The sequence below is a fragment of the Balaenoptera borealis genome (genome assembly GCF_965194805.1).
Source record: "Balaenoptera borealis genome assembly, chromosome: 4".
In the NCBI taxonomy this organism is placed as follows: domain Eukaryota; kingdom Metazoa; phylum Chordata; class Mammalia; order Artiodactyla; family Balaenopteridae; genus Balaenoptera; species Balaenoptera borealis.
In genome coordinates this window covers 57138820-57160867 of record NC_138861.1, presented here as the reverse complement: position 1 = coordinate 57160867, position 22048 = coordinate 57138820, and the positions used below count along the sequence as shown (strand labels likewise).

Here is a 22048-nt window from a genome sequence, read left to right as displayed (position 1 = left end):
TCTTCTGCACCTCATATCAGAATTCAAGCATCATTTAATGAATTCACTTAAAGGTTGCCAGCATTATTAAACTAGATAGCTACCTGCGCTGCATATTTTCTGGTTGCTTCTTCAGGTCACCCTTCTCCACTGCATTCTGTGCGGCAGGAGGCTGACCTTTACTTGCATCAACTGCAAACCCCTCCCCGCTCTAGCTTCTACTTGGATTTGGTCAATGGACAGCAGTGGCGAGAGATCAGAGGACAGTAGCAGAGTGAGGCAGGGATATATATTCCCCTGGCTCGTCAGTTTGCAAGGGATTGATTGCATCCCAATTCAAATCCATCGCTCCTATTACATGGCCCTCTCCTCGTAACTGTTTTTTCCAAGTTCTGATAACAGCTCCCACCACTTTTCCCCCTTAGGTGTACAGGTGGTGAAGGGTCCCTATCTCCCCTAGTGGCAGGGTACTGCATCCTTCATTGTTTTATGTCCCTAACCCTGCACACATCTTTGGAAATAGCTTAACTAAATAAACTCTCCTCAATTACTCCATGCTCCATCCCTGGGATTCTTACTGATACACTCTATAATTTAGAAAAGAAAGTCTCTACTCAAAAGTTAAGAGCTAACTGACCTTTCAACTAGAAGTAAAAACAAAACTGAAAGTGAAGAGGAAATGATGTTATAAATACCTGAATCTGGCAATGAGTTAAGATCTGCACATAGCACCAGCGGGATGGAATTAGGATCTGCAGTTGGGCTGCCAGGCCTACTTGAGGCTTTCTCCAGAATGTTTTTAACCTCTGAGACAAACATCATGGTCTGAATGAGTTTCACATCTGAATACTCTGGGTCCCAATGCATGTGGGCATTTGCCACTATAAGCAGCTGTTTGTCTGCAGCATGAATAGGCTTCATACCTAAATTTAAGCATTAGGGAAACAAAGGTTAAGATTATACTTCATGTATCAAAAAAGCAGTATCTTTAAGGTTTTCTCCCCCAAACCCATAACCACTTCTTTATTCTTTTCCATTCATTTATATTTTCCCCTTTATCTCATAAAGTAGTTCTTAGAAGCTAAAGTGCTGAGATTCTGGTAATCCCAACATGGGGGTCGACAAACTGCAGCCCATGGGCTAAGTCTGGCCGACCACCTGTTTTTGTACAACCTGCATGAGCTGAGGCTGGTTTTACATTTTTAAAGATTCTACCAAACATTTTTTAGAAGATTGTGATAGAGGCCATATGTCGCCCACAGAGCCTAAACTATTAACAACCTGGCCCTTTACAGAAAAAGTTTGCCAACTCCTGCTCTCTACCCAAGTTAGGAGCTATACTGTGATGTAACCAACATTTAGTTATAGTACCTTGATTTGCTGAGCTTAGTGTAAACAAGCAGTTTAAATATCTCTGTCATTTAAATATCACAGTAACCTAGTGAGGTAGGTTTTCAGTTATTTGAATCACCTAAACCTTAATTTAAGTTCTTCCTACTGCCCAGTACTTGTTCACCTTGCATTTCCTGAGCACATCAGTGACAGGGTCAGCGGTAAAGGCAGTAACATTATATTAACCTATACAAAATAAAGTAAGGCAGTGAATTTGCTATGAATCTGCTACCAAAACAAATTCATACCACACACCCAAAAGAAGTAATGTAAAAATTGAGAATTAGGGAGTAGTGTGCTCTCAAAGTCTGGACATAGGTTTCACACTTGGCTTTATTACTAATTACTAACCTTTATTTCTAATCACTTAGCCATTCATTTGGACAATGAGGTATTCAACTATAAAATCTCTAAGGTTATTTTTCCCCCTAAAATACTCTTTTATAATTCTGTCAAAATAAATATTAACATGGTGGATGAGGATAACACATTAAAAAACTTGCCCTTTCAAAGAGGCCATACGTACCTCTGAAGGGGCAAACTGTGACAATTCAACTCAGTTAACATGTACTGACAGAGAAAAAAAGTGTCCATAAAGTTCTTAAGGCTCAAAACTCAATATGCACGGTACGATGCCATTTAAATAAAACTATACACATATATGTTAGTAATGTGTAAAGAATGAATAAGAGTTACTCCGAGAGGGTATGAATAAGATGAAGGGACTCTCACGTTTTACTCTATGTACTTTTGTACTGTTGGAATATTAGATACATACAAAATTAACTTTTCTATAGAATTTCTGTAAGTATCTCTTAACATTTTCTATTAAAAATATCAACTCTGCAGAAAGACCTGATTTTCTTAGTCTACTATTTTGGTAAAGTTTCCGTCTTACCAAGCTATAATTATCTTTAATGTTGAGTAAAAAAAAACTGAAGTTATCTTTCATATGTGACAGAAATGGTCATTTTTAAAGCAATCTGATCATTCTCTAAGCTCTCTTCTTTTCCCAGGAGTTTCACAGTATCACTTTTGGCTGTAGATTATATGTTCACTATACTAAATATTAAAAACTTGCCCCTTCAAAAAGGCCATAAGCACCTTCTATAATATTAAATTACTCTTCCAGGAGTATAAGAGAGAGGTATTTCAGAATGTGAAAGTTTTAACTATATAATTTGTAATTACTCTTCTGCAAATTAAAAGGAGAGTAAAACTCTAAAAGAAATTCAATGTTCGCATTACCAGAAAAAATGGTACCAAACTTTTGAGAAGAATGAGACTGGAAAGGACATAAAAGTCAGTAAAAATGGAGAGGCTAAAAAAGAAGAAGGAATTTAAAATCTCACATCAAAGACTGATTGTCTTTGATGATGGATAAACTGAAGAACAGTGAGAAAAGGAGGTTTGACAGATATGCATGGTCTGAATAATTCAATCAGTACTTAAGGCAAAAATCTTTTCTTCTACAGGTAGTAAGTAAAGAAAAAAAATTTAAAATAAAAGCCCTGATGTTGTCTTGACACCTTCTCCTTGCTCTTACCTAAAATATAGTTAAGTAAACAATGAAATGCTGAAAGGCAGGCAGTAGAGAGGGGAAAAAAAGGTCTGGATATGCAAAGTACATAATGAGTTTCTTACTTTGAAGGAAGCTATAAATATCTAAAGTGGAAAACAAAAGTACCAGGTAGATAAAAGATGCCTCTTTTACCCTGACAATGACTGAGATATAACAAAGAAATTAGAGAAAATGTGCGAAGTACTTAACCTTCAAGACAAAAGATTTCACAGTCAAGAAGCTAAAAATATGGCTAAAAGGAGAACCAAATCATCATAATTTCCAAATTCAGCTTAAAACTATTCTTATTTCAAATAACCTTCTGGAATTAATGGCATAGTGAAGATTTTCCTTTTTACAGATTACCTGGCAAGTAATATTCCAAGATATAGATGACGCTTTACACAATTAGTGCTGTTTTCCAGCCTGTCTCCCTTAAATTTTCTCAAAAGACAAGAAAATAACTATGCAATAAATATCAGCAAGACTCGCTGCACTTGAGATGGTGTTTATTTTTTCTGAGAATATTTTAAACAGCACTCACCTGCTCCAAATAGTTCTTTGTGGACCTCTAATACCACAGCGACACCAATATTATCTTTTGTCATCACTCTGTTCAGCATAGCTTCGGATCCATCTGAATTAGCCATTGCCACTTGGTTAAATTCCACTGTATGCTTCTGCACCAATGTAAATCTAAAAGGTACAATGCATTAGTATTATGATATTAGATACTTGGACTATCATGCTAAAAGCCATTAAATGAAGGGAGCAGAAGGTATAGATGCTACTCATTGTCTCCCTAGTCACTTTCTAGCTGCAAGGGGCCTTGTGATATAGTTCTGGCCAATGAGAGGAAAAAGGTCTGATTACTGTAGAAACTTTCTTGGAAGTGCCACCTAGCAAAGATGGTGTGTGTGCATGTATGTGTATGTGTGTATTCCTTTACCCTTTTATATCTCTGCCCCTGTGGTGAGAAACAGGAGGGTAAAAGCCCACTCTGAATGGAGAAGCAGCTGAACCAGTTCTGGACTGCCATTTTTGGACTTCTTGTGTGAGAAAATTACTCTCCTCCTACTTCTTTAAGCTACTGCTGGGATTTTCTGGTATTCAAAGGTGAACACAACCTTAACTAAGTCAGCAGATTAATAAGAAAGAACAGCAAGAGGGAGGGGATATGGGGATATATGTATACGTATAGCTGATTCACTTTGTTATACAGCAGAAACTAACACAACAATGTAAAGCAATTATACTCCAATAAAGATGTTAAAAAAAATAAGAAAGAACAAAATAAAATCTACCTACCCTGTTTGCAGTTTTATTCTCACCACATCAAGAAATCTGTCAAGAAAATGCAGGGACACACCCTTATCTCGGCTAAGTCGAAGCCGATTTTTCCATCTGGCTTTTACTAGAAAGCTGGAATTAGGTGAATGTAAGTGAACAGAAAGAAAGATTCTATAAGATGAGGAATGGCTCTCCCTGTGATTATAGCTTCTGCATCTGCACTAATATTTCCTTTCCTTAGTGCCAAAGCAGGTATTCTAGCATTGTAGGATTTAATAGAATTGAGTCTAGCACTGTCATTTAATAGCAGTATGACTTTGGTCAAGCCATTTAACCTCTGTCAGCCTAGTTTTATTAAGTTTGTGAAGTATTTATAAACAACCAAAAGCTACTAAATATACTGTCTACCTTTCACTAGGTTTTAAGTGGAGAAAAGACATCTTTGCTCTTATAAAAGGTCCCCACCCCATGTTCTCCTAGCTTTGAAAGAGAAGCCTGCACACATTCCTTCAAAAATACTGACTAACATCTTACTGTGTTGCAGGGCACTGCTAGATGAAATAACACTCGTCTCCTTGCTCCAATTCTGAATGTCTCAGATGCGCTGAGAAGAATAAAAGGTCGGGTCATGTGCCTACTCCTAAGCCAGAGTGATTAAAGGGAGTGCAGTTTCCACCCTCTACCTTAAACAGGGGATATTTAAACTGAAACATGAAGGATGAGGAACTACCAAGGTGAAGAATGGAATCAAGAGCATTCCAGGGCTTCCCTGGTGGCGCAGTGGTTAAGAATCTGCCTGCCAATGCAGGGGACATGGGTTCGAGCCCTGGTCTGGGAGGATCCCACATGCCGCGGAGCGGCTGGGCCCGTGAGCCACAATTACTGAGCCTGCGCATCTGGAGCCTGTGCTCCGCAACAAGAGAGGCCACGATAGTGAGAAGCCGGTGCACCGCGATGAAGAGTGGCCTCCGCTTGCCACAACTAGAGAAAGCCCTCGCACAGAAATGAAGACCCAACACAGCCATAAATAAATAAATTAATTAATTTAAAAAAAAAAAAAAAGCTTTCCAGATAGAGGAAGAAGAGAGAGGTCCTGGGTCAGCAAACAACTTTGTACGTTTATAGGTTAGAAAGGAATGGAAGGGTGGAAATGGTGTTGGAGATTAAGAGGAAGAAGACTGAATAGGTTCTAAGCAAGGATATGTTATTATTTGATTTATATTTTTTAAGATCATTGCAGCTGCATTGTAGAGAATAAATTACAGGAGCCAAAGTTCAGGAATTATGAGAACAATTAGAAAGTTTCTGAGGTTGTTTGGATGACAGATGATGGTGGCTTAGACTAAGGCAAGAGAAATAAAGAGAAGTAGGCAGATTCAAAATAAGTTCTACAGATACAATTGATCATCCTCCATATCAGACTTTTAAAAATGTCTTTAAGCAGTGGAATACCTTTTTCAAACAATTTCTGGTAAGATTCTTATATATAAAACAGATAAAAGCAGTATTACATTTAAATAAATCAATCACTGAAAATGATGAATCTGTTTTGATTATAAAAATTTGAAATCAGAGGGTATAGATGATAATTATAGTCATATCAGTCTCAGTACCCAGTTTATTTCTCTATTCTGTTTTGGTTACACAGTATTAATAATAAAAATCCTGATTCACACAGACACACAGATACAAGTGGTAAATAACTGACTTTGAACTCAGAAAAAGCAAGCAGGCAAAAACTCAATTCAGAGGTCTGCAACAAGTCAACTAAGCAGCGTATCAGGAACATGTTATCAATTTCCAAAGTGTTAAAATTTGATATTTGAAACATCTGAGTGAACATGTTATTTTTAAATTACAGTTTAATTATTTGTATTTAATTTTTGAAATATCTTGTAAATATTAACTCTTAAGGCTTATTTATAGGAACCTAAGGTTCTGTAGGAAAGTTTGAAAATCCTACTTAATAGTTATATTTTTAATATTGGAATATTGTTCTTCTACCAAAGTCAGGTTATTATTTGGTAGGGGTTCTAATAATTAGATATTCTCTCCCCCCCATATCTAATATCTAACTATTAGAACTAATATATCTAATTATTAGAATTGTCTAATTATTAGAGAATATCTAATTATTAGAACTGTCTTCCCTAACTAAAATTTGTTTCCCTGTATCTTTCTTCCATCAAAACTAGATCTATGTCATTTCTTTACAGGAATATAGAATTTTTTTTCCATTTGACACTACTTTAAACATCATCCCCAAGTCTTCCCCAGAAAAGAAATCATCAATTCTTTATATGATATATGGTGTAAAACAGTTGTTCATTTGAAAAACTCAAGTTCGCCCAAAGGTGCAGTACCTAGAACTGGGCAAAAATGAACTACTGCCTTCCTCATTTTGGACTGTATTTTTGTTAATAAAGACTGAAATTGCACTTGGGGACAGCCATATTATTTATAAGCCAAATAAGTACTAATATATATCTAAAACTTTTTGGTCCTTTTAGCTCTTAAACCAGGTCTCTTCAGTTCTGCATTTATAGATGCTTAAAAACAAAGAAGTGAAAAAATGATTTTATTAAGTTACATATGTTTATTATAGACATTTGGAAATGAGTTAAAAACATAAAGAAAACTTCAAGTCACTTGCAATCTAACACCCCCATCAACAAGTCAATATATTTCCCCAGACTTTTCTCCATGCACGTGCACACAAACATTTTTTATACAATTAGAATAATACTCTAGGTCTATATTAATGAACATTCTACCACGGACATTTCCCTATAAAATACTATATGTTTCAAAAATCAATTTTTATGATTGCATTATAGTCCACTATACAGATTCACCATAATTGAACTATTCTGTGTTGGACATTTACTTCTGATATGAGCTATTATAACTAATGCCGTTAGTTATAGTAATTAACATTTAGTTTAGTAATGAACTTTTTTCAGTGTAAATATTCTTCTGTGCTCTCAAATAATTTTACCTCTTCCTCTTTCTTTCCCTTTAACAATCTAAGAGTAGCAGACTTTATTTCTGTTGAGTATCATTTCGTGAGCTTCTGCGCATTAGTTCACCCATTCAGATATTAAGGGTACTTGGAAACTACATTCTGTTTTTCCAAAAGATTAAATATCCCTGCCAGCTTTTCAGTTTTTATAAATCTTATATGTATATATATATCTTCTCTTAAACAATCAAAATTCTCAATAGGACAGTACAAATAATAATAAAAATAAAAATAAGGGGTCCGTTATTGAGGATCTACTTTGTATCAAGACCTGTGACAGGTACTTCATACATATTAGTCCTAAAATTTGTTAAAACTTTGCAAAGGGGTGGACATGAAGAGATGCTGCCCAGATTCCTCATCAATCCTTCAGGAATTGCTCCAGTTGCAGAGAGCTGCCCCACCAAGGTCAAGTACTTCTGGGAGTGGCACATATCCAATTACAGATCAAAAGCAAAAGATAAAGGTCTGGGGATTTTGGTCCCTCCTGGGTTAACTCTCACAGGCCATTTCAGCTCTAAAGCTACAGGGTGGGGTCAGCTGAGGCTGTCCAGGTCTGCAGCACAGCTCTACTCTCTATGCTCATTTCTGCTTTTTCCCCTTCCTTTCCACAGTTGTTGATCCCTAATAAACTCCTAAACACCAAAGTAACTTGGAGTCTTCTTTCTGGAGAACTCAAATTGCAACAGACAGTATTACTATTACCATTACAAAGATGAGGAAAACTGAGGCTCGCAAATTTTTTGGAAAATGAGGTGGTTTATTTGTCCCCAATATATTAGGACTTTTCCTATACACCAATATTCATGCCATCTATTGAGCTGGCCACACAGTCCGTTCGAGTTTTTCTGTAACATCTTATGGAAAAAACCCGAACGAACTTTGTGGCCAACCCAATACTCCTCTAATCATACTCTGGCAAGATATTTTAATACTATGGGGACATGGGATATAATTATATTGATATGGAAACCTAACTAGTTAAGGCACTTTAGTGACTCTCTTGGCTTACCAATCTCCTCTTCTTGGTTTGCCAATCTCCTCCTTACCTGGTCTTAGTCTTTCCACTTTGAAAATAATTCTCCTCAACAGAGACCATGAAAGCAAAATAGAAGTTGCATACCTCTGTTTTTTTCTTGATCGTCAATTAGTGATGGCACAATCCACAAACATATACCCCTTTACAGTGCATACGTTATTTAAAATATCCTCCTCGTTGCCTTAACACTTTCACCCAATTTTCCCTTTTTCTTAATTTTCATGGCAAAGAACATAGGTTCATAAACTCTTTTTTTAACACATACTTGGTTATTGACTTTTTTAATCAAAAAGAAAAAAAAAAACCCCAAAACAAAAAACACTCCTTTTAAAACTAATCCTGAACAATTACCCGGTTCATTAGATGCCTCCAACTACCCCTCCAACTTTCTTCCTCATTGTTAGTATACTTTATAATTGTATTGCCTTAGTTTTGACTTTTGAAACTTCCCAATCTTCTTGAGGTATCTGCTTTTTAATGTCTTTGGTTTCAAAAAGTTCAGAAAAATAACACCAGTTTTCCTAAATAGAGTACATGTCATTATAACTTACACCTCCCTCCTTGGGGCTTAGAGATACTAAAAGGGTCAGGGTTATATGCTCAATTTTATTCTTTCAGCTTCACCAGTAGTTGAAGAACCAAAGAGATAGTTGAGAACTAAGGAAAAGAAAATTCCTTCTTTCCAGTGAGAATTAAATAAGAGCATAGATACACTTCTTGAACCCTAAGAACTTTTCAGGGACTCTGCTTTTACAAAATGAGATTTCCAGCACCAGTATAGGGAGTTATAATCTCCTATAACTTATCTTGTGTTTGTGTTTATTTTATACTATATTTATAATACATCTATAAAATAGTAAGAAATAGTTATCCATATTCTATCCATACTACTTTAGAACAATACTATTTCTTACTTTCTCCTCTCCTACCTACAACCAAATAACCTTCACTCTGCTTCTACTTTCTGTTAACTATGACCCTTTCTGATCACATTAAACTCACTCTTAAACCTAAACCAAAGAGAAGTTCTTTATTGTATATTCAGTATAAGATGCTGTAAAATGTGTTCTTAGGTCCTTTCAAGTAATCATGGGAGTGCCAGAAAACAATCTGCTAGAAAAGGTAAGCTTAGAGAGTGAGATAAATAGGGAAGAAAAGTGGATATTCACCATCCTACCTATATTTGTACAACACTTTTAACCACTAAAAGCACTTTCACATTCTTGATCATTTTAGCCCCATACGAAACCTCTGAAGTTAGGCAGAACAGTTATTATTATCCATACTGGAAAGGTAAAGGAAACTGGCATAAAGCAATAATTTTATGTTTCAGATTAAATTAATGGGAAAGCTAACACTGGAAACCAGAAACCACAATCTCAGATTTTAAAATTCTAAACACAACCACCACCTATGACAGACAAAATTAGTAACTGAGAAACTATTAAGACAGGATTATCACAATAGGTCATTTTGGGACAACACTATAACCTCTGAATGACCTCTTCTCAACCACAAAACCACCTGTCGTAATACAGAAGGAAAAACAAGGACTTGGCCTTACCTGGTACCTCTGAGACAGACAGCAGAGGCAATACAGTAAGGACTAAGCACCATGACAACCTAGTTCCCAGACCTATTGGAAGAGACTGCCTCTTCACAGTGTAATGGTCACACTGTTCTAAAACTGCTGTTTTCATCTTTCCCTTTCTCACTGATTTGAAACAAAGCACGATCAGATCAGAATTGCTAACCTCAGGAAAAGCAAGTAAGTCTAGTATCTAGATCTGGTTTCAGCTCCATTTTTCAACATTTTGGATTTCTTCAATTTGTGTATCGGGCTCCAAGACTCCATTTCTACTAACTGTTTAGTCTATAGGACAAAACATGGGAAAGAGAAACTTTCTGACTCTAAAAAACTTATCTATAATAACAGTCTCTTCTTACACACACACACAAAATACAGGCCTATATGTATATGTCTGTTTTATAAAATATTTTGGACTGAAGAAAACACCTATTAAGATAAAGGACAAAGATAAAGGTGATTTCTGGCATCTTATCAACCAAAATTTCTATTTTCTGGTATCTAATTACCCAAAAAAAGATGTTCATAATAACCAAAAGGTGCTACCAAATCTTGAAGTGCCTTCTGAATCCCCAAAGATTAAACCAGAATGAATACAATATAAAGTATAATGTACACAATATAAAATATAATGTATTCTAATTCTCTGAATAATGGTCTGTGTCCAGCCATTACTAAACAATATACTATCCTTCCATCATGATGGATAAGAGATTTTTATTATAATATTTTGCTAAAAATAGTGATTATTGTAGTTTCCATTTATTGTTACCCATTCTGTACCACTGTTTTCCATGAAGGGAAAAAAATGTCATCAATGAAGATGAGAAATTATCTGACACTCTGGTTTTAGAAGATTAAGACCCTGAGAATGAGTACAGAGAATTGAAGCACTCTTCTACAGCTATCTTTTAACTGTTAGTTTTGTAAATCATATAAATTCTCTTACAAGGTAATACACAAATATGTACAAATGAGAAAATAAGGCCAGAAAGGGTAAGTGACTCATTCAAGATTATACAGCTACATAAGCAGGAGAATCACCCGGCTTCAAAACAGTCTTTTCTTTGCACTGCATCATTTCTCCAATCTGAAGAAGGAGTAGAAGAAATGCAGCATAGTATACTTTGTGTTAAATTCCAAATAGTTTGGCATTGGATAGATAACATGACATCAGCAAGTTATCTGGCACTGTTCAAAACAGGTGGAATTTAACAACATATCACACTCAAGGTCTTCATCTGTTGCTGGATCCATGTTACTATTTAGGCAAAAAGTCGAAGAAGGAAAGAAATGCAAATGATGCATCTAAGTATTTCCTATGTATTTATCTCTTAACTAATTTACAGCATTTTTAATAATTCAAGTATCAATTTTCAAATATTTGGTTGTTTAAAGTTTCCTAGACAATTATTAGTTCAAAATCTTAATTACCTCTAGTAAATTATCAAGGCAGTTTAGACTTTCCTCTCAAAACTGTGAAGGGAATGAAAAAAATTTTATGTATTATCATCTTTCAGAAAGAAACAATGGCAAATGGAAAAACAGATTGATATTACACGTCTCAATATTATCAGTAATTCTTTTTTTAATTATGGTGCTTCAAGGAAATTTGTGCGTGAATACTGGTAACAAATATCAAATTCAAGGCAGTATTTCCCAAATGAGGTAACCTTTTAAGAGGTACAAGTGATATTGGAAGCTGAAACAATAAGTCTAAAGATAAACAAGGACATACTATATAGCACAGGGAGCTATACTCAATATTTTGTAATAACCTATATAAGAATCTGGAAAAAAATATATATATGTAAAACGGAATCATTTTGCTGCACACCTGAAACTAACACAACATTGTAAATCAACTATACTTCAATTAAAAAAAGAAATAAATATTTTTAAAAAAAAGAAATCTAAAGACACAGTTTAGTACAGTGGTTAAAAGCATTGACTGTGAAGTCAGATAATCTCTATGTCTTGGTTTCCTCATCTATAAAAATGAGGAAATAGCTCTATTCCTACCTCTGAGGATTGCTTTAAAAATTAAATAAGATAATCAGTATAAATAAAAGAAAATGGCCGACATGTAAACACTATGAAAGTAATAGCTATTGTTATTCTAAAATTTGTAAAAAAAAAAAAAAAAAAAATCACTAACCCACTAGAAGAATTTAGCATATCCTGACCTCAAATACTTCAGGGCTGTGTACTAATTATTAAACAAATGAAAAATCTCTATTAAAAAGTCACAGAAAAGATATGAAAGTAGGTACAAATAAGTGAAAAGAAGGGGCTCAAATAGCTTTCAAATTCACTTAATTCATTTACTTAAAATAACATGCCAGGTTGGTAATAAATAGGCCTGTATCAATAAAAACATTGAAATGATTTGTTATAATAGGCACCAAACAGGAAAATATAGGAAAATAGTCACAGGCATTTAGTAGATGATTCCCTATCTAATGTATCAAACCTAAGTTATTAACTACAGGATACAATCTCTATGAGAATCCATATATTTCAGTCTTCTATTGGAGGTTCCTTCAAATTTTCCACTGTAAAACTGGCAGCCTTTATGAGGCAAAAATACACTTCTCTCTTTTCCTCAGGATGATAACCAAAGGAATCTGCCTCTAACCATCTAGTCACTCAGCCAGCGTTCAAGAGATAGCCTTCTATGAAATAATGCCATTTGCAGCAACATGGATGGACTTAAAGATTACCATACTAAGTGAAGTAAGTCAAAAAGAGAAAGACAAATACCATATGATATCACTTATATGTGGAATCTAAAATATGACACAAATGAACCTATCTAAGAACAGAAATAGACTTACAGACATAGAGAACAGACTTGTGGTTGCCCAGGGGGAATGGAAAGGGGGAGGGGCAGTGGCGGAGAGATGGATTTGGAGTTTGGAGTTAGTAGATGCAAACTGTTATATATATAGAATGGATAAACAAGGTCCTACTGTACAGCACAGAGAACTATATTCAATACCCTATGATAAACCATAATGAAAAAGAATATAAAAAAGAATGTATGTATAGCTGACTCACTTTATTGTAAATCAACTATACTTCAATAAAAATAAATATAAATAAATAGATACATAAAAGAATGAAAGAGTCACATAATAAACTCTTCACAATTCCAAACCAAAAAAAAAAAAAAAAAAGGGAGAGATAGCCTTCTAAGTGTGTTACAGCTCTGCACCCTCAAGTAGGAAATGCAGTTCCTAAATCCAATGCACACAACATCATAAACCCAGTAAGAGAGAAATACTAATATTGCAAAGGATTACAGAAACAGAGAAATATGACAATAATAAAAATATTTCCAGGACATTTAATGATTTACGAAGTACCTATCCATTCGTTATCTCCTTTAATTCTTGTCGCTAACTCTGAACAGATACTCTTTTCCATTTTAAACTCAAGAATACTAAAGCACAGAGGTCTCTACAAGATTGTTCATGTATTTTAATAAGCAGTCATCATCTTTTTATCTTTGACTGTATTTTCATCAACTATATTACAGCCCTGAAAAAACAAAGGTCATGTTTTCCATTTCAGGTCATGACTGCTTTCCACTGTCCTGTCTCAGTCAATCCTTTAACTCCCTAGCTCCATAAGCTCTGTGCGTGTCCTCCCTTATCTATCCTTGCATATCTCCGTCTCATATATACCATATTAGATTGTGATTTTCCTACTAGAGCTCTGAGTGGGATAGAAACTATGTCTTTGAGTCTATTGTGACTAGCACAGCACTTGTCACAAAGCAAATGCTCAGTAAACATTTAGTGAATGAATGACTAAATAAACATATAGAATGTTAATTTAAAAAGATGAAAAGTTCATAAAATGAATGATTCTGAAAAAGGTCAACTAGCAAAAAAAAATCTACTTTCTTTTTTACACAAAAACTAACATTTTACTTCATGAAAATATATATAGAAATACAGTATCATTCAAGTATATACCCTTTAATATTTTTAATGTAATTTGGCAAAAAAAGCATAAAGAATAATACAGTAAACATTATTTCCAATGCGAATCAGTATAAATAAAACGGCTGACATGTAAACACTATGAAAGTAATAGCTATTGTTATCCTAAAATTTGTAAAAAAAAAAAAAAAAAAAAAAAAAAAATCACCAATCCACTAGAAGAATTTAGCATATCCTGACCTCAAATACTTCAGGGCTGTGTACTAATTATTAAACAAATGAAAAATCTCTATTAAAAAGTCACAGAAAAGATATGAAAGTAGGTACAAATAAGTGAGAAGAAGGGGCTCAAATAGCTTTCAAATTCACTTAATTCATTTACTTAAAATAACATGCCATGCTGGTAATAAATAGGCCTGTATCAATAAAAACATTGCCTAAGAAATAAAACATTACCAGCAGTTTTAAACTTTTATATTACCTGTCTATTTCAGGGTCAAACCAAAGACAATTTCAAATGTGTGGTAATTAAAGAAATAAGTACACTATTATGCTTCATTTCCTTAACTCACTTTTCTGTTTTGAAGAATATTGCACAACCATCCACATGCTTTCTCTCCTGCTCAGACATGATTTTGGCACGTGACTTTGGAGAAAAAAATCCATCATATCCACGCTCCTTCAATGCTGGCAGAAAGAGAGTGAAGTATTGCTCTGTTTCCACTTCCTGAGACGAAAGAAACATTATCATTGACATGACAGAGGAAAACTAAGATATAAAAACGTGCAGCATTGTGAGTAAGGTGTGACCAAGTTAAAATACTTCACTTAAAAAATATTATCTAAGTACCTTACCTTATTGCTGGCAGCCACCATTTGACAATGGCAGCTTTTTAAAACCTAAGAGAACCAGTAAGTAACGTGATTTTCTCATGCTCACACAGGTAATTGGTCCCAAGTCTCTTGACTCCCAATTTAGAATTCATTCCACTATACTTCACTTCCTCAACTGGTAAATGAACAATGAAAGTTGGTCATATTATAGATTAGGTGGTATGGAATAGCAAATTTTATATTATAAAGAGGTAATTTTAAAAATTATTTCAAATTTCTCAACTGTGGTGGAAAGAAATGATACTCAAGAGTGAGAAGCTTAAGATCTACCAACAAAAAATTCTACTTAAGGAATTTTTAGGTACCTGAATACCAATAATCCAATGGTCTGTGTTAAAGTAGTAATTATTAAGTTAGACCCATAACATATTTTTAACAAATCTTTCCAAATGAAATAATCAAGTGTGAAGATAATGATTTATGTATGCTAATGCTCATAACAACATGATTTTGTAACAGTGAAAATATAAATAGCCTGAATGTCCAACAGTAGGGAAAATGCTAAATCAATTAATATATATTCATATAATTGGCTTTGAGGAATTTTAGTAACATGGAAAGTGTATTAAGTGCAATAAACAAGAAACAAAATACATCAATGGTGTGATCTCTATTTTGAAAACATATCTGTACATATCTGTAAATAAATAGGCAAGTGAATTTTTTTAAGAGTGTACAAGAAATACTTCAGAAGTTTTAACCCAGCAACTATATTTTGGATATGGGATTAGGTGTTTTCCTCCATTATTCTTTATATTTTTTCAAAATTTCCAACTTCTCTAGAATGAACACTTTATAATATAATATTACTTTAAATATGTTCTTACTATAATAAGAACATATTTTTAAAATTATGATGCTTTTTTTTATATTTTGGGCTTTGTGGTCCATTTTCTATCTTTATTTATTTATTTATTTATTTATTTATTTATTTATTTATTTATTTATTTATTTATGGCTGAGTTGGGTCTTTGTTTCTGTGCGAGGGCTTTCTCTAGTTGTGGCAAGTGGGGGCCACTCTTCATCGCGGTGTGCAGGCCTCTCATTATCGCGGCCTCTCTTGTTGCGGAGCACAGGCTCCACGGCATGTGGGATCTTCCCAGACCAGGGCTCGAACCCATGTCCCCTGCATTGGCAGGCAGATTCTCAACCACTGCGCCACTAGGGAAGCCCCATATGATGCTTTTATACTTCATACTACACTTTACTTCTGAATCAAAAGGAGGACAATTAAGTAACTACAACAAGCCTATGCTTATTTGCCTCCTCCTCCCCCCAATTTTGTGTCAGTTGTCAGTGTTTAAAACAAAATTTAATTTCTGAAGACTTCTTGTTATTTCCTAGGAAGTCAAATGAACCATGGATAATAACACAAATATAAATAAGCTGCTCTAGTACAAAAAAATTATTATAAAAAGTAATAGCTTTCTTAAGCTATGCTGAAAAGGAGGTATGACATTATAACACTTAAAATTTTTAAATACCTTTAAGCATTTAATATGCTTTGAAAGTTGCTAAGGAAAAAGTACTAAAAACTACACATAAACCTTCTTGGCCATTCATTAGGTGAGTGTTGAAAAGAAGCAATAAGACAAATATTTCAATGGAAAGGTACTTTGTCAGTTAAATTCATTATAAAGTATCTAGATTTCTGAGGTTGCTTTTAAAATAAGGCAAAAATGCATGATTTATAGCGCAATATTTTTAAATGTTTAAAATGCTTATCACTGGGACTTCCCTGGTGGTCCAGTGGTTAAAACTTCACCTTCCAATGCAGGGGGTGCGGGTGCAATCCCTGGGTGGGATCCCTATTCAGGGAACTAAGATCCCGCATGCCTCGTGGCCAAAAACACCAAAACAGAAGCAACATTGTAACAAATTCAATAAAGACTTTAAAAATGGCCCACATCAAAAAACAAATGTTTATCATTAAAGAACAACGGTGGGCAAGTAATTCTGTTTTACAGAACCCATTATAAGTTAAATTTATAAACCTTAGAGATGCAATATTCTGCAGTTTTCTCTTTCGGCAATACCAACGATTTGTTCATAAAATGAATTAACATGAATAGTGTGGTGAGATTACTTTCATGTAAGAAAATAGTAAATGAGTATATAAGTTGGTGGCTATACTTAGCAAAACAGTTTCACTGTAGAAATATCTGAAGTGCTTATTAAAATTGTCCTTTTTTTTTTAAGAGGAAAGAAAATAATTGCTTTGGGTTTTCCTTCGAACACAGGAACTCTCCCCCAAAAGTAAGGTCTTCTATAATTTTTAAGTTCACCTTTAAGTTAAAGACAATTTAATTTCTATAGTGTTACCTGAAGACTAATGATATCTGCGTCACAGTTAACAATTTCTTCCATAATTCCCTTTTTCCTGTATTCCCAGTTTAATGCCCAGGATGGGCAATAGCCATATAGCTGCCGGGTGGCGTATTTATCACATAACACATTGTAACACATAACCGTGAATGATGCTAAGAAGTGGGAGAAAAAAACAACAGACAAAAGGGAGAAAATTAGGCAATGTTTTCTAAAGCAATATCACATATACACCTACACAAGCACACATGCCACACAAACATACCCCAAATATCTTCATCGTGAAATGCCTTGGGCAAGATTCCGTTAAACTATACCTACAAAACTTCACTGGAATCCATCACACCAAAGTTCTTTTACCAGAATTAGACTAATACTTCATATTTGTGATTTTTTAGAATATTTTAATAAATAAAAACTCAACTTTTAAATCAGAATACTTTTTGCACATAATTTACTGAGCAAAACTTTTCTCTATAAATGGAATAAAAGTAAATTTTAATTTCTTTCTCGTTAAAAGGCTCTAATTTCATTAACTTGTATTAACAAAATATCCATACTTAATACTTTTTTGGGCCTCTTACTGCTCTCACTGCTCTGAGCCAGAAGAATATGGACTAACAAAGTTCAGTCGTAAGAGAATCCTTTTTTACCAAATCAAATGTTCATTTCTAAAACTAAATTCTCATTTTAAAATGCCTATAAAAGGACTACAAGCAAACTAATAGGAAAACGCAGCTTGTATCCCTGCTACTCAAAAATGTGCTCTAAGTACCAGCAGCATCAGTTATCACCTAGGAACTCAGTACTGAAGAATTTCTGGCTTCACAAAGACTTAATGAATTGGAACCTGCAATTTAACAAAATCCCCAGGTGATTCATATGCACATGCACACCAGTTTGAAAAGCCCTGATTTTTATCATTAATTCTCTATCCTGGCTGTCCATTAGAATCAGTTTGTAGAACTTTTTTAAAAAAATGCTGATACTCAGCACCCTACTCCAGACTAATTAAGTTAGTATATTAGGATTTGGGTATTAATATTTTTAAAAAGCATCCCAGGTGATTATAATGGGCAGACACAGTTGAGAATCAAGTACTTAATAAAAGGTGAGGAATCCAAGAATGAAGTAACACTTGATTGAAGTTGATTCAAAGTCAGATGATGGGAAAGGTATTAAGAGAAACTTAGTTCAACGGTCCCCTGGAAATCTGACTGGTGGCCATTTTGTATACTGGTACCTCTTTTCACTACCTGGGATTAATTCTTACATAGTTTAATCACCATTATAGTTTTGTGGCTATAAATCACCCATAACCATTGTTAGTTATTATACACATCTCCCTATGCATCAGAAGTAAAAGGCATTTTTAATATCCTTTTTTTTTTTTGTAGCACTGATTCTCCTCACGGAAGTCAGACACCCCAAGAAAAATCCATAGTGGTTTTTCAATAAGGAAAACCCAAGAACACATTACTTGAGACTTCAACAACTAATAAAAACTTGTTTCTGTTGTTCCTCTTCTTAATGGAAATGAAGGTATGTGATATTAGGAAAGATCCTCTTCAAGATTATGTTAACTCGTGCTCAGAAAGGGATTACTTTGAAGAACTAGAAAATGGTGTTTTTAATATCATTTTAATACCAGAAAGGGAACAATTAATTACACATTAAGGAAGGCTAAACATAAAATAAATCTGCCTAACTTAAGGCTTTGTAGAAAAACTGAGGTATTCGTTTTACTCAGACCATCAAGGTGAATCCTGATAACAGAAGTGTTATTCTTGATAACACTGATACAGTACCTCTTAGAACAGTCTGATACTATGGCTCCAGAGTGTGGTGGTTTTAAAATTATTACCTCTAGAAGATACAGAAATGTACTGATATGATAATATTTCTCAGTGTTGTTAAAATATAAATAGAACCATGAACACATTACACTTCCCACATCGCCCGATACCTAAGCAAATGATTTTTTCTGAATCCTTCCACTTCTTACCTTAAACTAAAAAAAAAAAATAAGACGGGCTTTATATTGTTGTAAAAGTACGTAATAAATTCTGTGGTTTACCCTTTAAAAATTAAGTATCGGTATTCAGTGATTGGTTTACCTTCATATTAAAACAGTAAAATTTTCATTTTTAAAACAAAATTAGGTATCATGAAAACTATCACTTGTGATTAAGAGGAATATTAATTCATAACAACTTATCTTAAGCAGAATTCCCAATCATAAAATGTCTAATAAGCAGTAAGAAGCCCTATAAATGTCAAATCATCATTGGTCTGCACCAAAAGATAAAGGTTTATATTTCCTACATTACTGCAGTTCTAGAAATGCTAAATCATATAATTAAACTGCTCAAATCTTCACTCTATATCATTTCTATACCCTTGGCCTGGTATCATATTTTGTTTCCAATATAGTAAATTTGACTCAGTCTAAATTATCCTTCTACAAGCGTTATCAGCCTACCCACTCAAGAAAGATAAAGTATCTAAGTAGTTCAAAATTCTTCAGAAGAAAATTCATTACTACTCATTTTTCTTAAATCACCAAACCCTATGTGAAGATGCCATTTGGAAAGCTCTATTACAAGAAATAATTTTAAAACCAAGAGCTGCATCATTGTGAAAGGTATGAGATTCCTGTACATAAGCCTTAGAGTAGACTTTTAAGTCTATTGATCAGTATTTTTAAACGCATCTACTTAGGGGAGGTAAAATGAAGGCCTGCCAATTTTATCACAAAGTCCAAATGGCATTTCAAGTATATCTGAGAAAAGTCAAGGAAGAATAAGAAAAACTATTTACCTGATGGCAGAATTTGGTCTCGTTCTTTTAATGTAATCCATGGCCTCGGAGGAAGCTGCTCTGGATGAACTGGAAAAAATGTATATTCTTTTAAACATATTTTCATATCTTTCTAAAATCAGTATCATTTGCTTTATAATGTCAAATCAGCTTCTGTTTTCTCTTCAGCTATAATGCCCCACTGTAGTTTTGATTTGCATTTCTCTAATGATTAGTGATGTTGAGCATCTTTCATGTGTTTGTTGGCAATCTGTGTATCTTCTTTGGAGAAATGTCTATTTAGGTCTTCTGCTCATTTTTGGATTGGGTTGTTTGTTTTTTTGATATTGAGCTGCATGAGCTGCTTCTATATTTTGGAGATTAATCCTTTGTCAGTTGCTTGTTTGCAAATATTTTCTCCCATTCTGAGGGTTATCTTTTCGTCTTGTTTATGGTTTCCTTTGCTATGCAAAAGCTTTTAAGTTTCATTAGGTCCCATTTGTTTATTTTTATTTTTATTTCCATTTCTCTAAGAGGTGGGTCAAAAAGGATCTTGCTGTGATTTATGTCACAGAGTGTTCTGCCTATGTTTTCCTCTAAGAGTTTTATAGTGTCTAAAGGCAGGACAGGAATAAAGACGCAGACACAGAGAATGCACTTGAGGACACGGGGAGGGGGAAGGGTAAAGCTGGGACGAAATGATAGAGTAGCACTGACATATATACACTACCAAATGTAAAACAGATAGCTAGTGGGAAGCAGCTGCATAGCACAGGGAGATCAGCTCAGTGCTTTGTGACCACCTAGAGGGGTGGGATAGGGAGAGTGGGAGGGAGACGCAAAAGGGAGGGGACATGGGGATATATGTACACATATAGCTGATTCACTTTGTTATACAGCAGAAACTAACACAACATTGTACAGCAATTATACGCCAATAAAGATGTTAAAAGAAAAAAAAAAAACTTAAGTAAGATGTTATGTCTTAATTACACATGTAAATTGTGTTGACCCAGCCTTGTTTCCAGCTGGAAAATCAAAGCTATGTGAAGTTTCAACACACTGATGAACAAAATATTCAAATATTTTTAAAATAGAAAAAAACAAATATGCATGCATAATAAAAATTACTGAATTTTCTAACAGGGCTTTCATTTCCTAATTTTAACTCTTTCTCTCTTTCATAATGTCAATGCAAAGCAAGAGATTAGAGCTACATTATACAGAAAAAAAGAAGGCACTGGTTAAACATTAATTGCTCAGATATGATTGTCAATACTATGGAACTAAATGTTACCAAACTATAAGATGAAAGAAAATTACTAAGTTAAGATTTAACTTCCTCTTTTTCTTCTCCCTTTTAAACACATTTGCAGTTACAGAACAATTTGATTAGAGGTTGCAGATTTACCCAGGGAATTAGTGGATAAGAAATGTATTCCTTTAAAACAAAAACACTCCATCATCATCCAGCCACAGATATTTTGACCACAGTATCCAAGACCTTTAAAAAAGTTTCACTTTACTAATCATTTTGATGTTCTGAAGTCTACCTAAAGGATGCCTGTTTTAGCAGCCATGCTTTTCACAAAGTGAAATGAATGTTATTTTGCACAGTCCATATGAAGGTCATCATAAGATGACAAACAAACCATCCAGCTGGTTCAACACATTGAATCCTGGAAAATAATCATGCCTGCTAGGAGTGCCACGCCAGAATCTTGGCAACTATCTCAAAAAATGGAAAGTTCATTATATAAATATAATGAAGAGTAAACAAGGAACTTTTTAGCTGCTGGGATCCTTATTAGCAAATAGTTAAAAATTCAGAAAGCACAAAAAATATCAAAATAAGACAAGTAAGGTGATGTCAACATTCTGACACTTCCCATATCTTATCTGATACAGCACAATATATCAGTGTAAGTAAAACGTATAATATTCCCCAACAACAACCAGAGAACAAAAACATAGGAAAAGATACTCTATCTCACCAGTAACCGGGAAACATTAAAAAATGAGATAGCATGTCTTTATCCAGATTGACAAAAAAAATTTTTAACTTTACTAATATCCAGGGTTGGTGAAGGTGATAAGAAACAGATACTTGCATGTACAACTGGTGGGAATACAAACTGGTACAGCTATCTGGGAGGACAAACTGGCATCATCTTTTAAAACTTAAAACATTCATGTCCCTGTGACCCAG

The 22048-nt window shown here is 34.2% G+C and overlaps 1 protein-coding gene across 8 annotated transcripts in view; it reads right to left on the bottom strand.

The window, feature by feature from the left end:
- The window catches only part of CNOT6L (CCR4-NOT transcription complex subunit 6 like), a 110186-nt gene that overhangs the window by 11415 nt on the left and 76723 nt on the right, over positions 1 to 22048 (bottom strand). For 7 of the 8 annotated variants that reach the window (XM_082389362.1, XM_082389360.1, XM_082389357.1 and 4 more), the window contains 6 exons: positions 19861 to 19929; positions 17038 to 17195; positions 14394 to 14548; positions 4241 to 4354; positions 3477 to 3628; positions 675 to 902 (listed from right to left, as the gene is read on the bottom strand). In XM_082389362.1, coding sequence (XP_082245488.1) covers positions 675 to 902; positions 3477 to 3628; positions 4241 to 4354; positions 14394 to 14548; positions 17038 to 17195; positions 19861 to 19929 — 876 coding nt within the window. The remainder of the gene's footprint in view (positions 1 to 674; positions 903 to 3476; positions 3629 to 4240; positions 4355 to 14393; positions 14549 to 17037; positions 17196 to 19860; positions 19930 to 22048) is intronic. The other variant, XM_082389363.1, reaches the window with a different exon arrangement.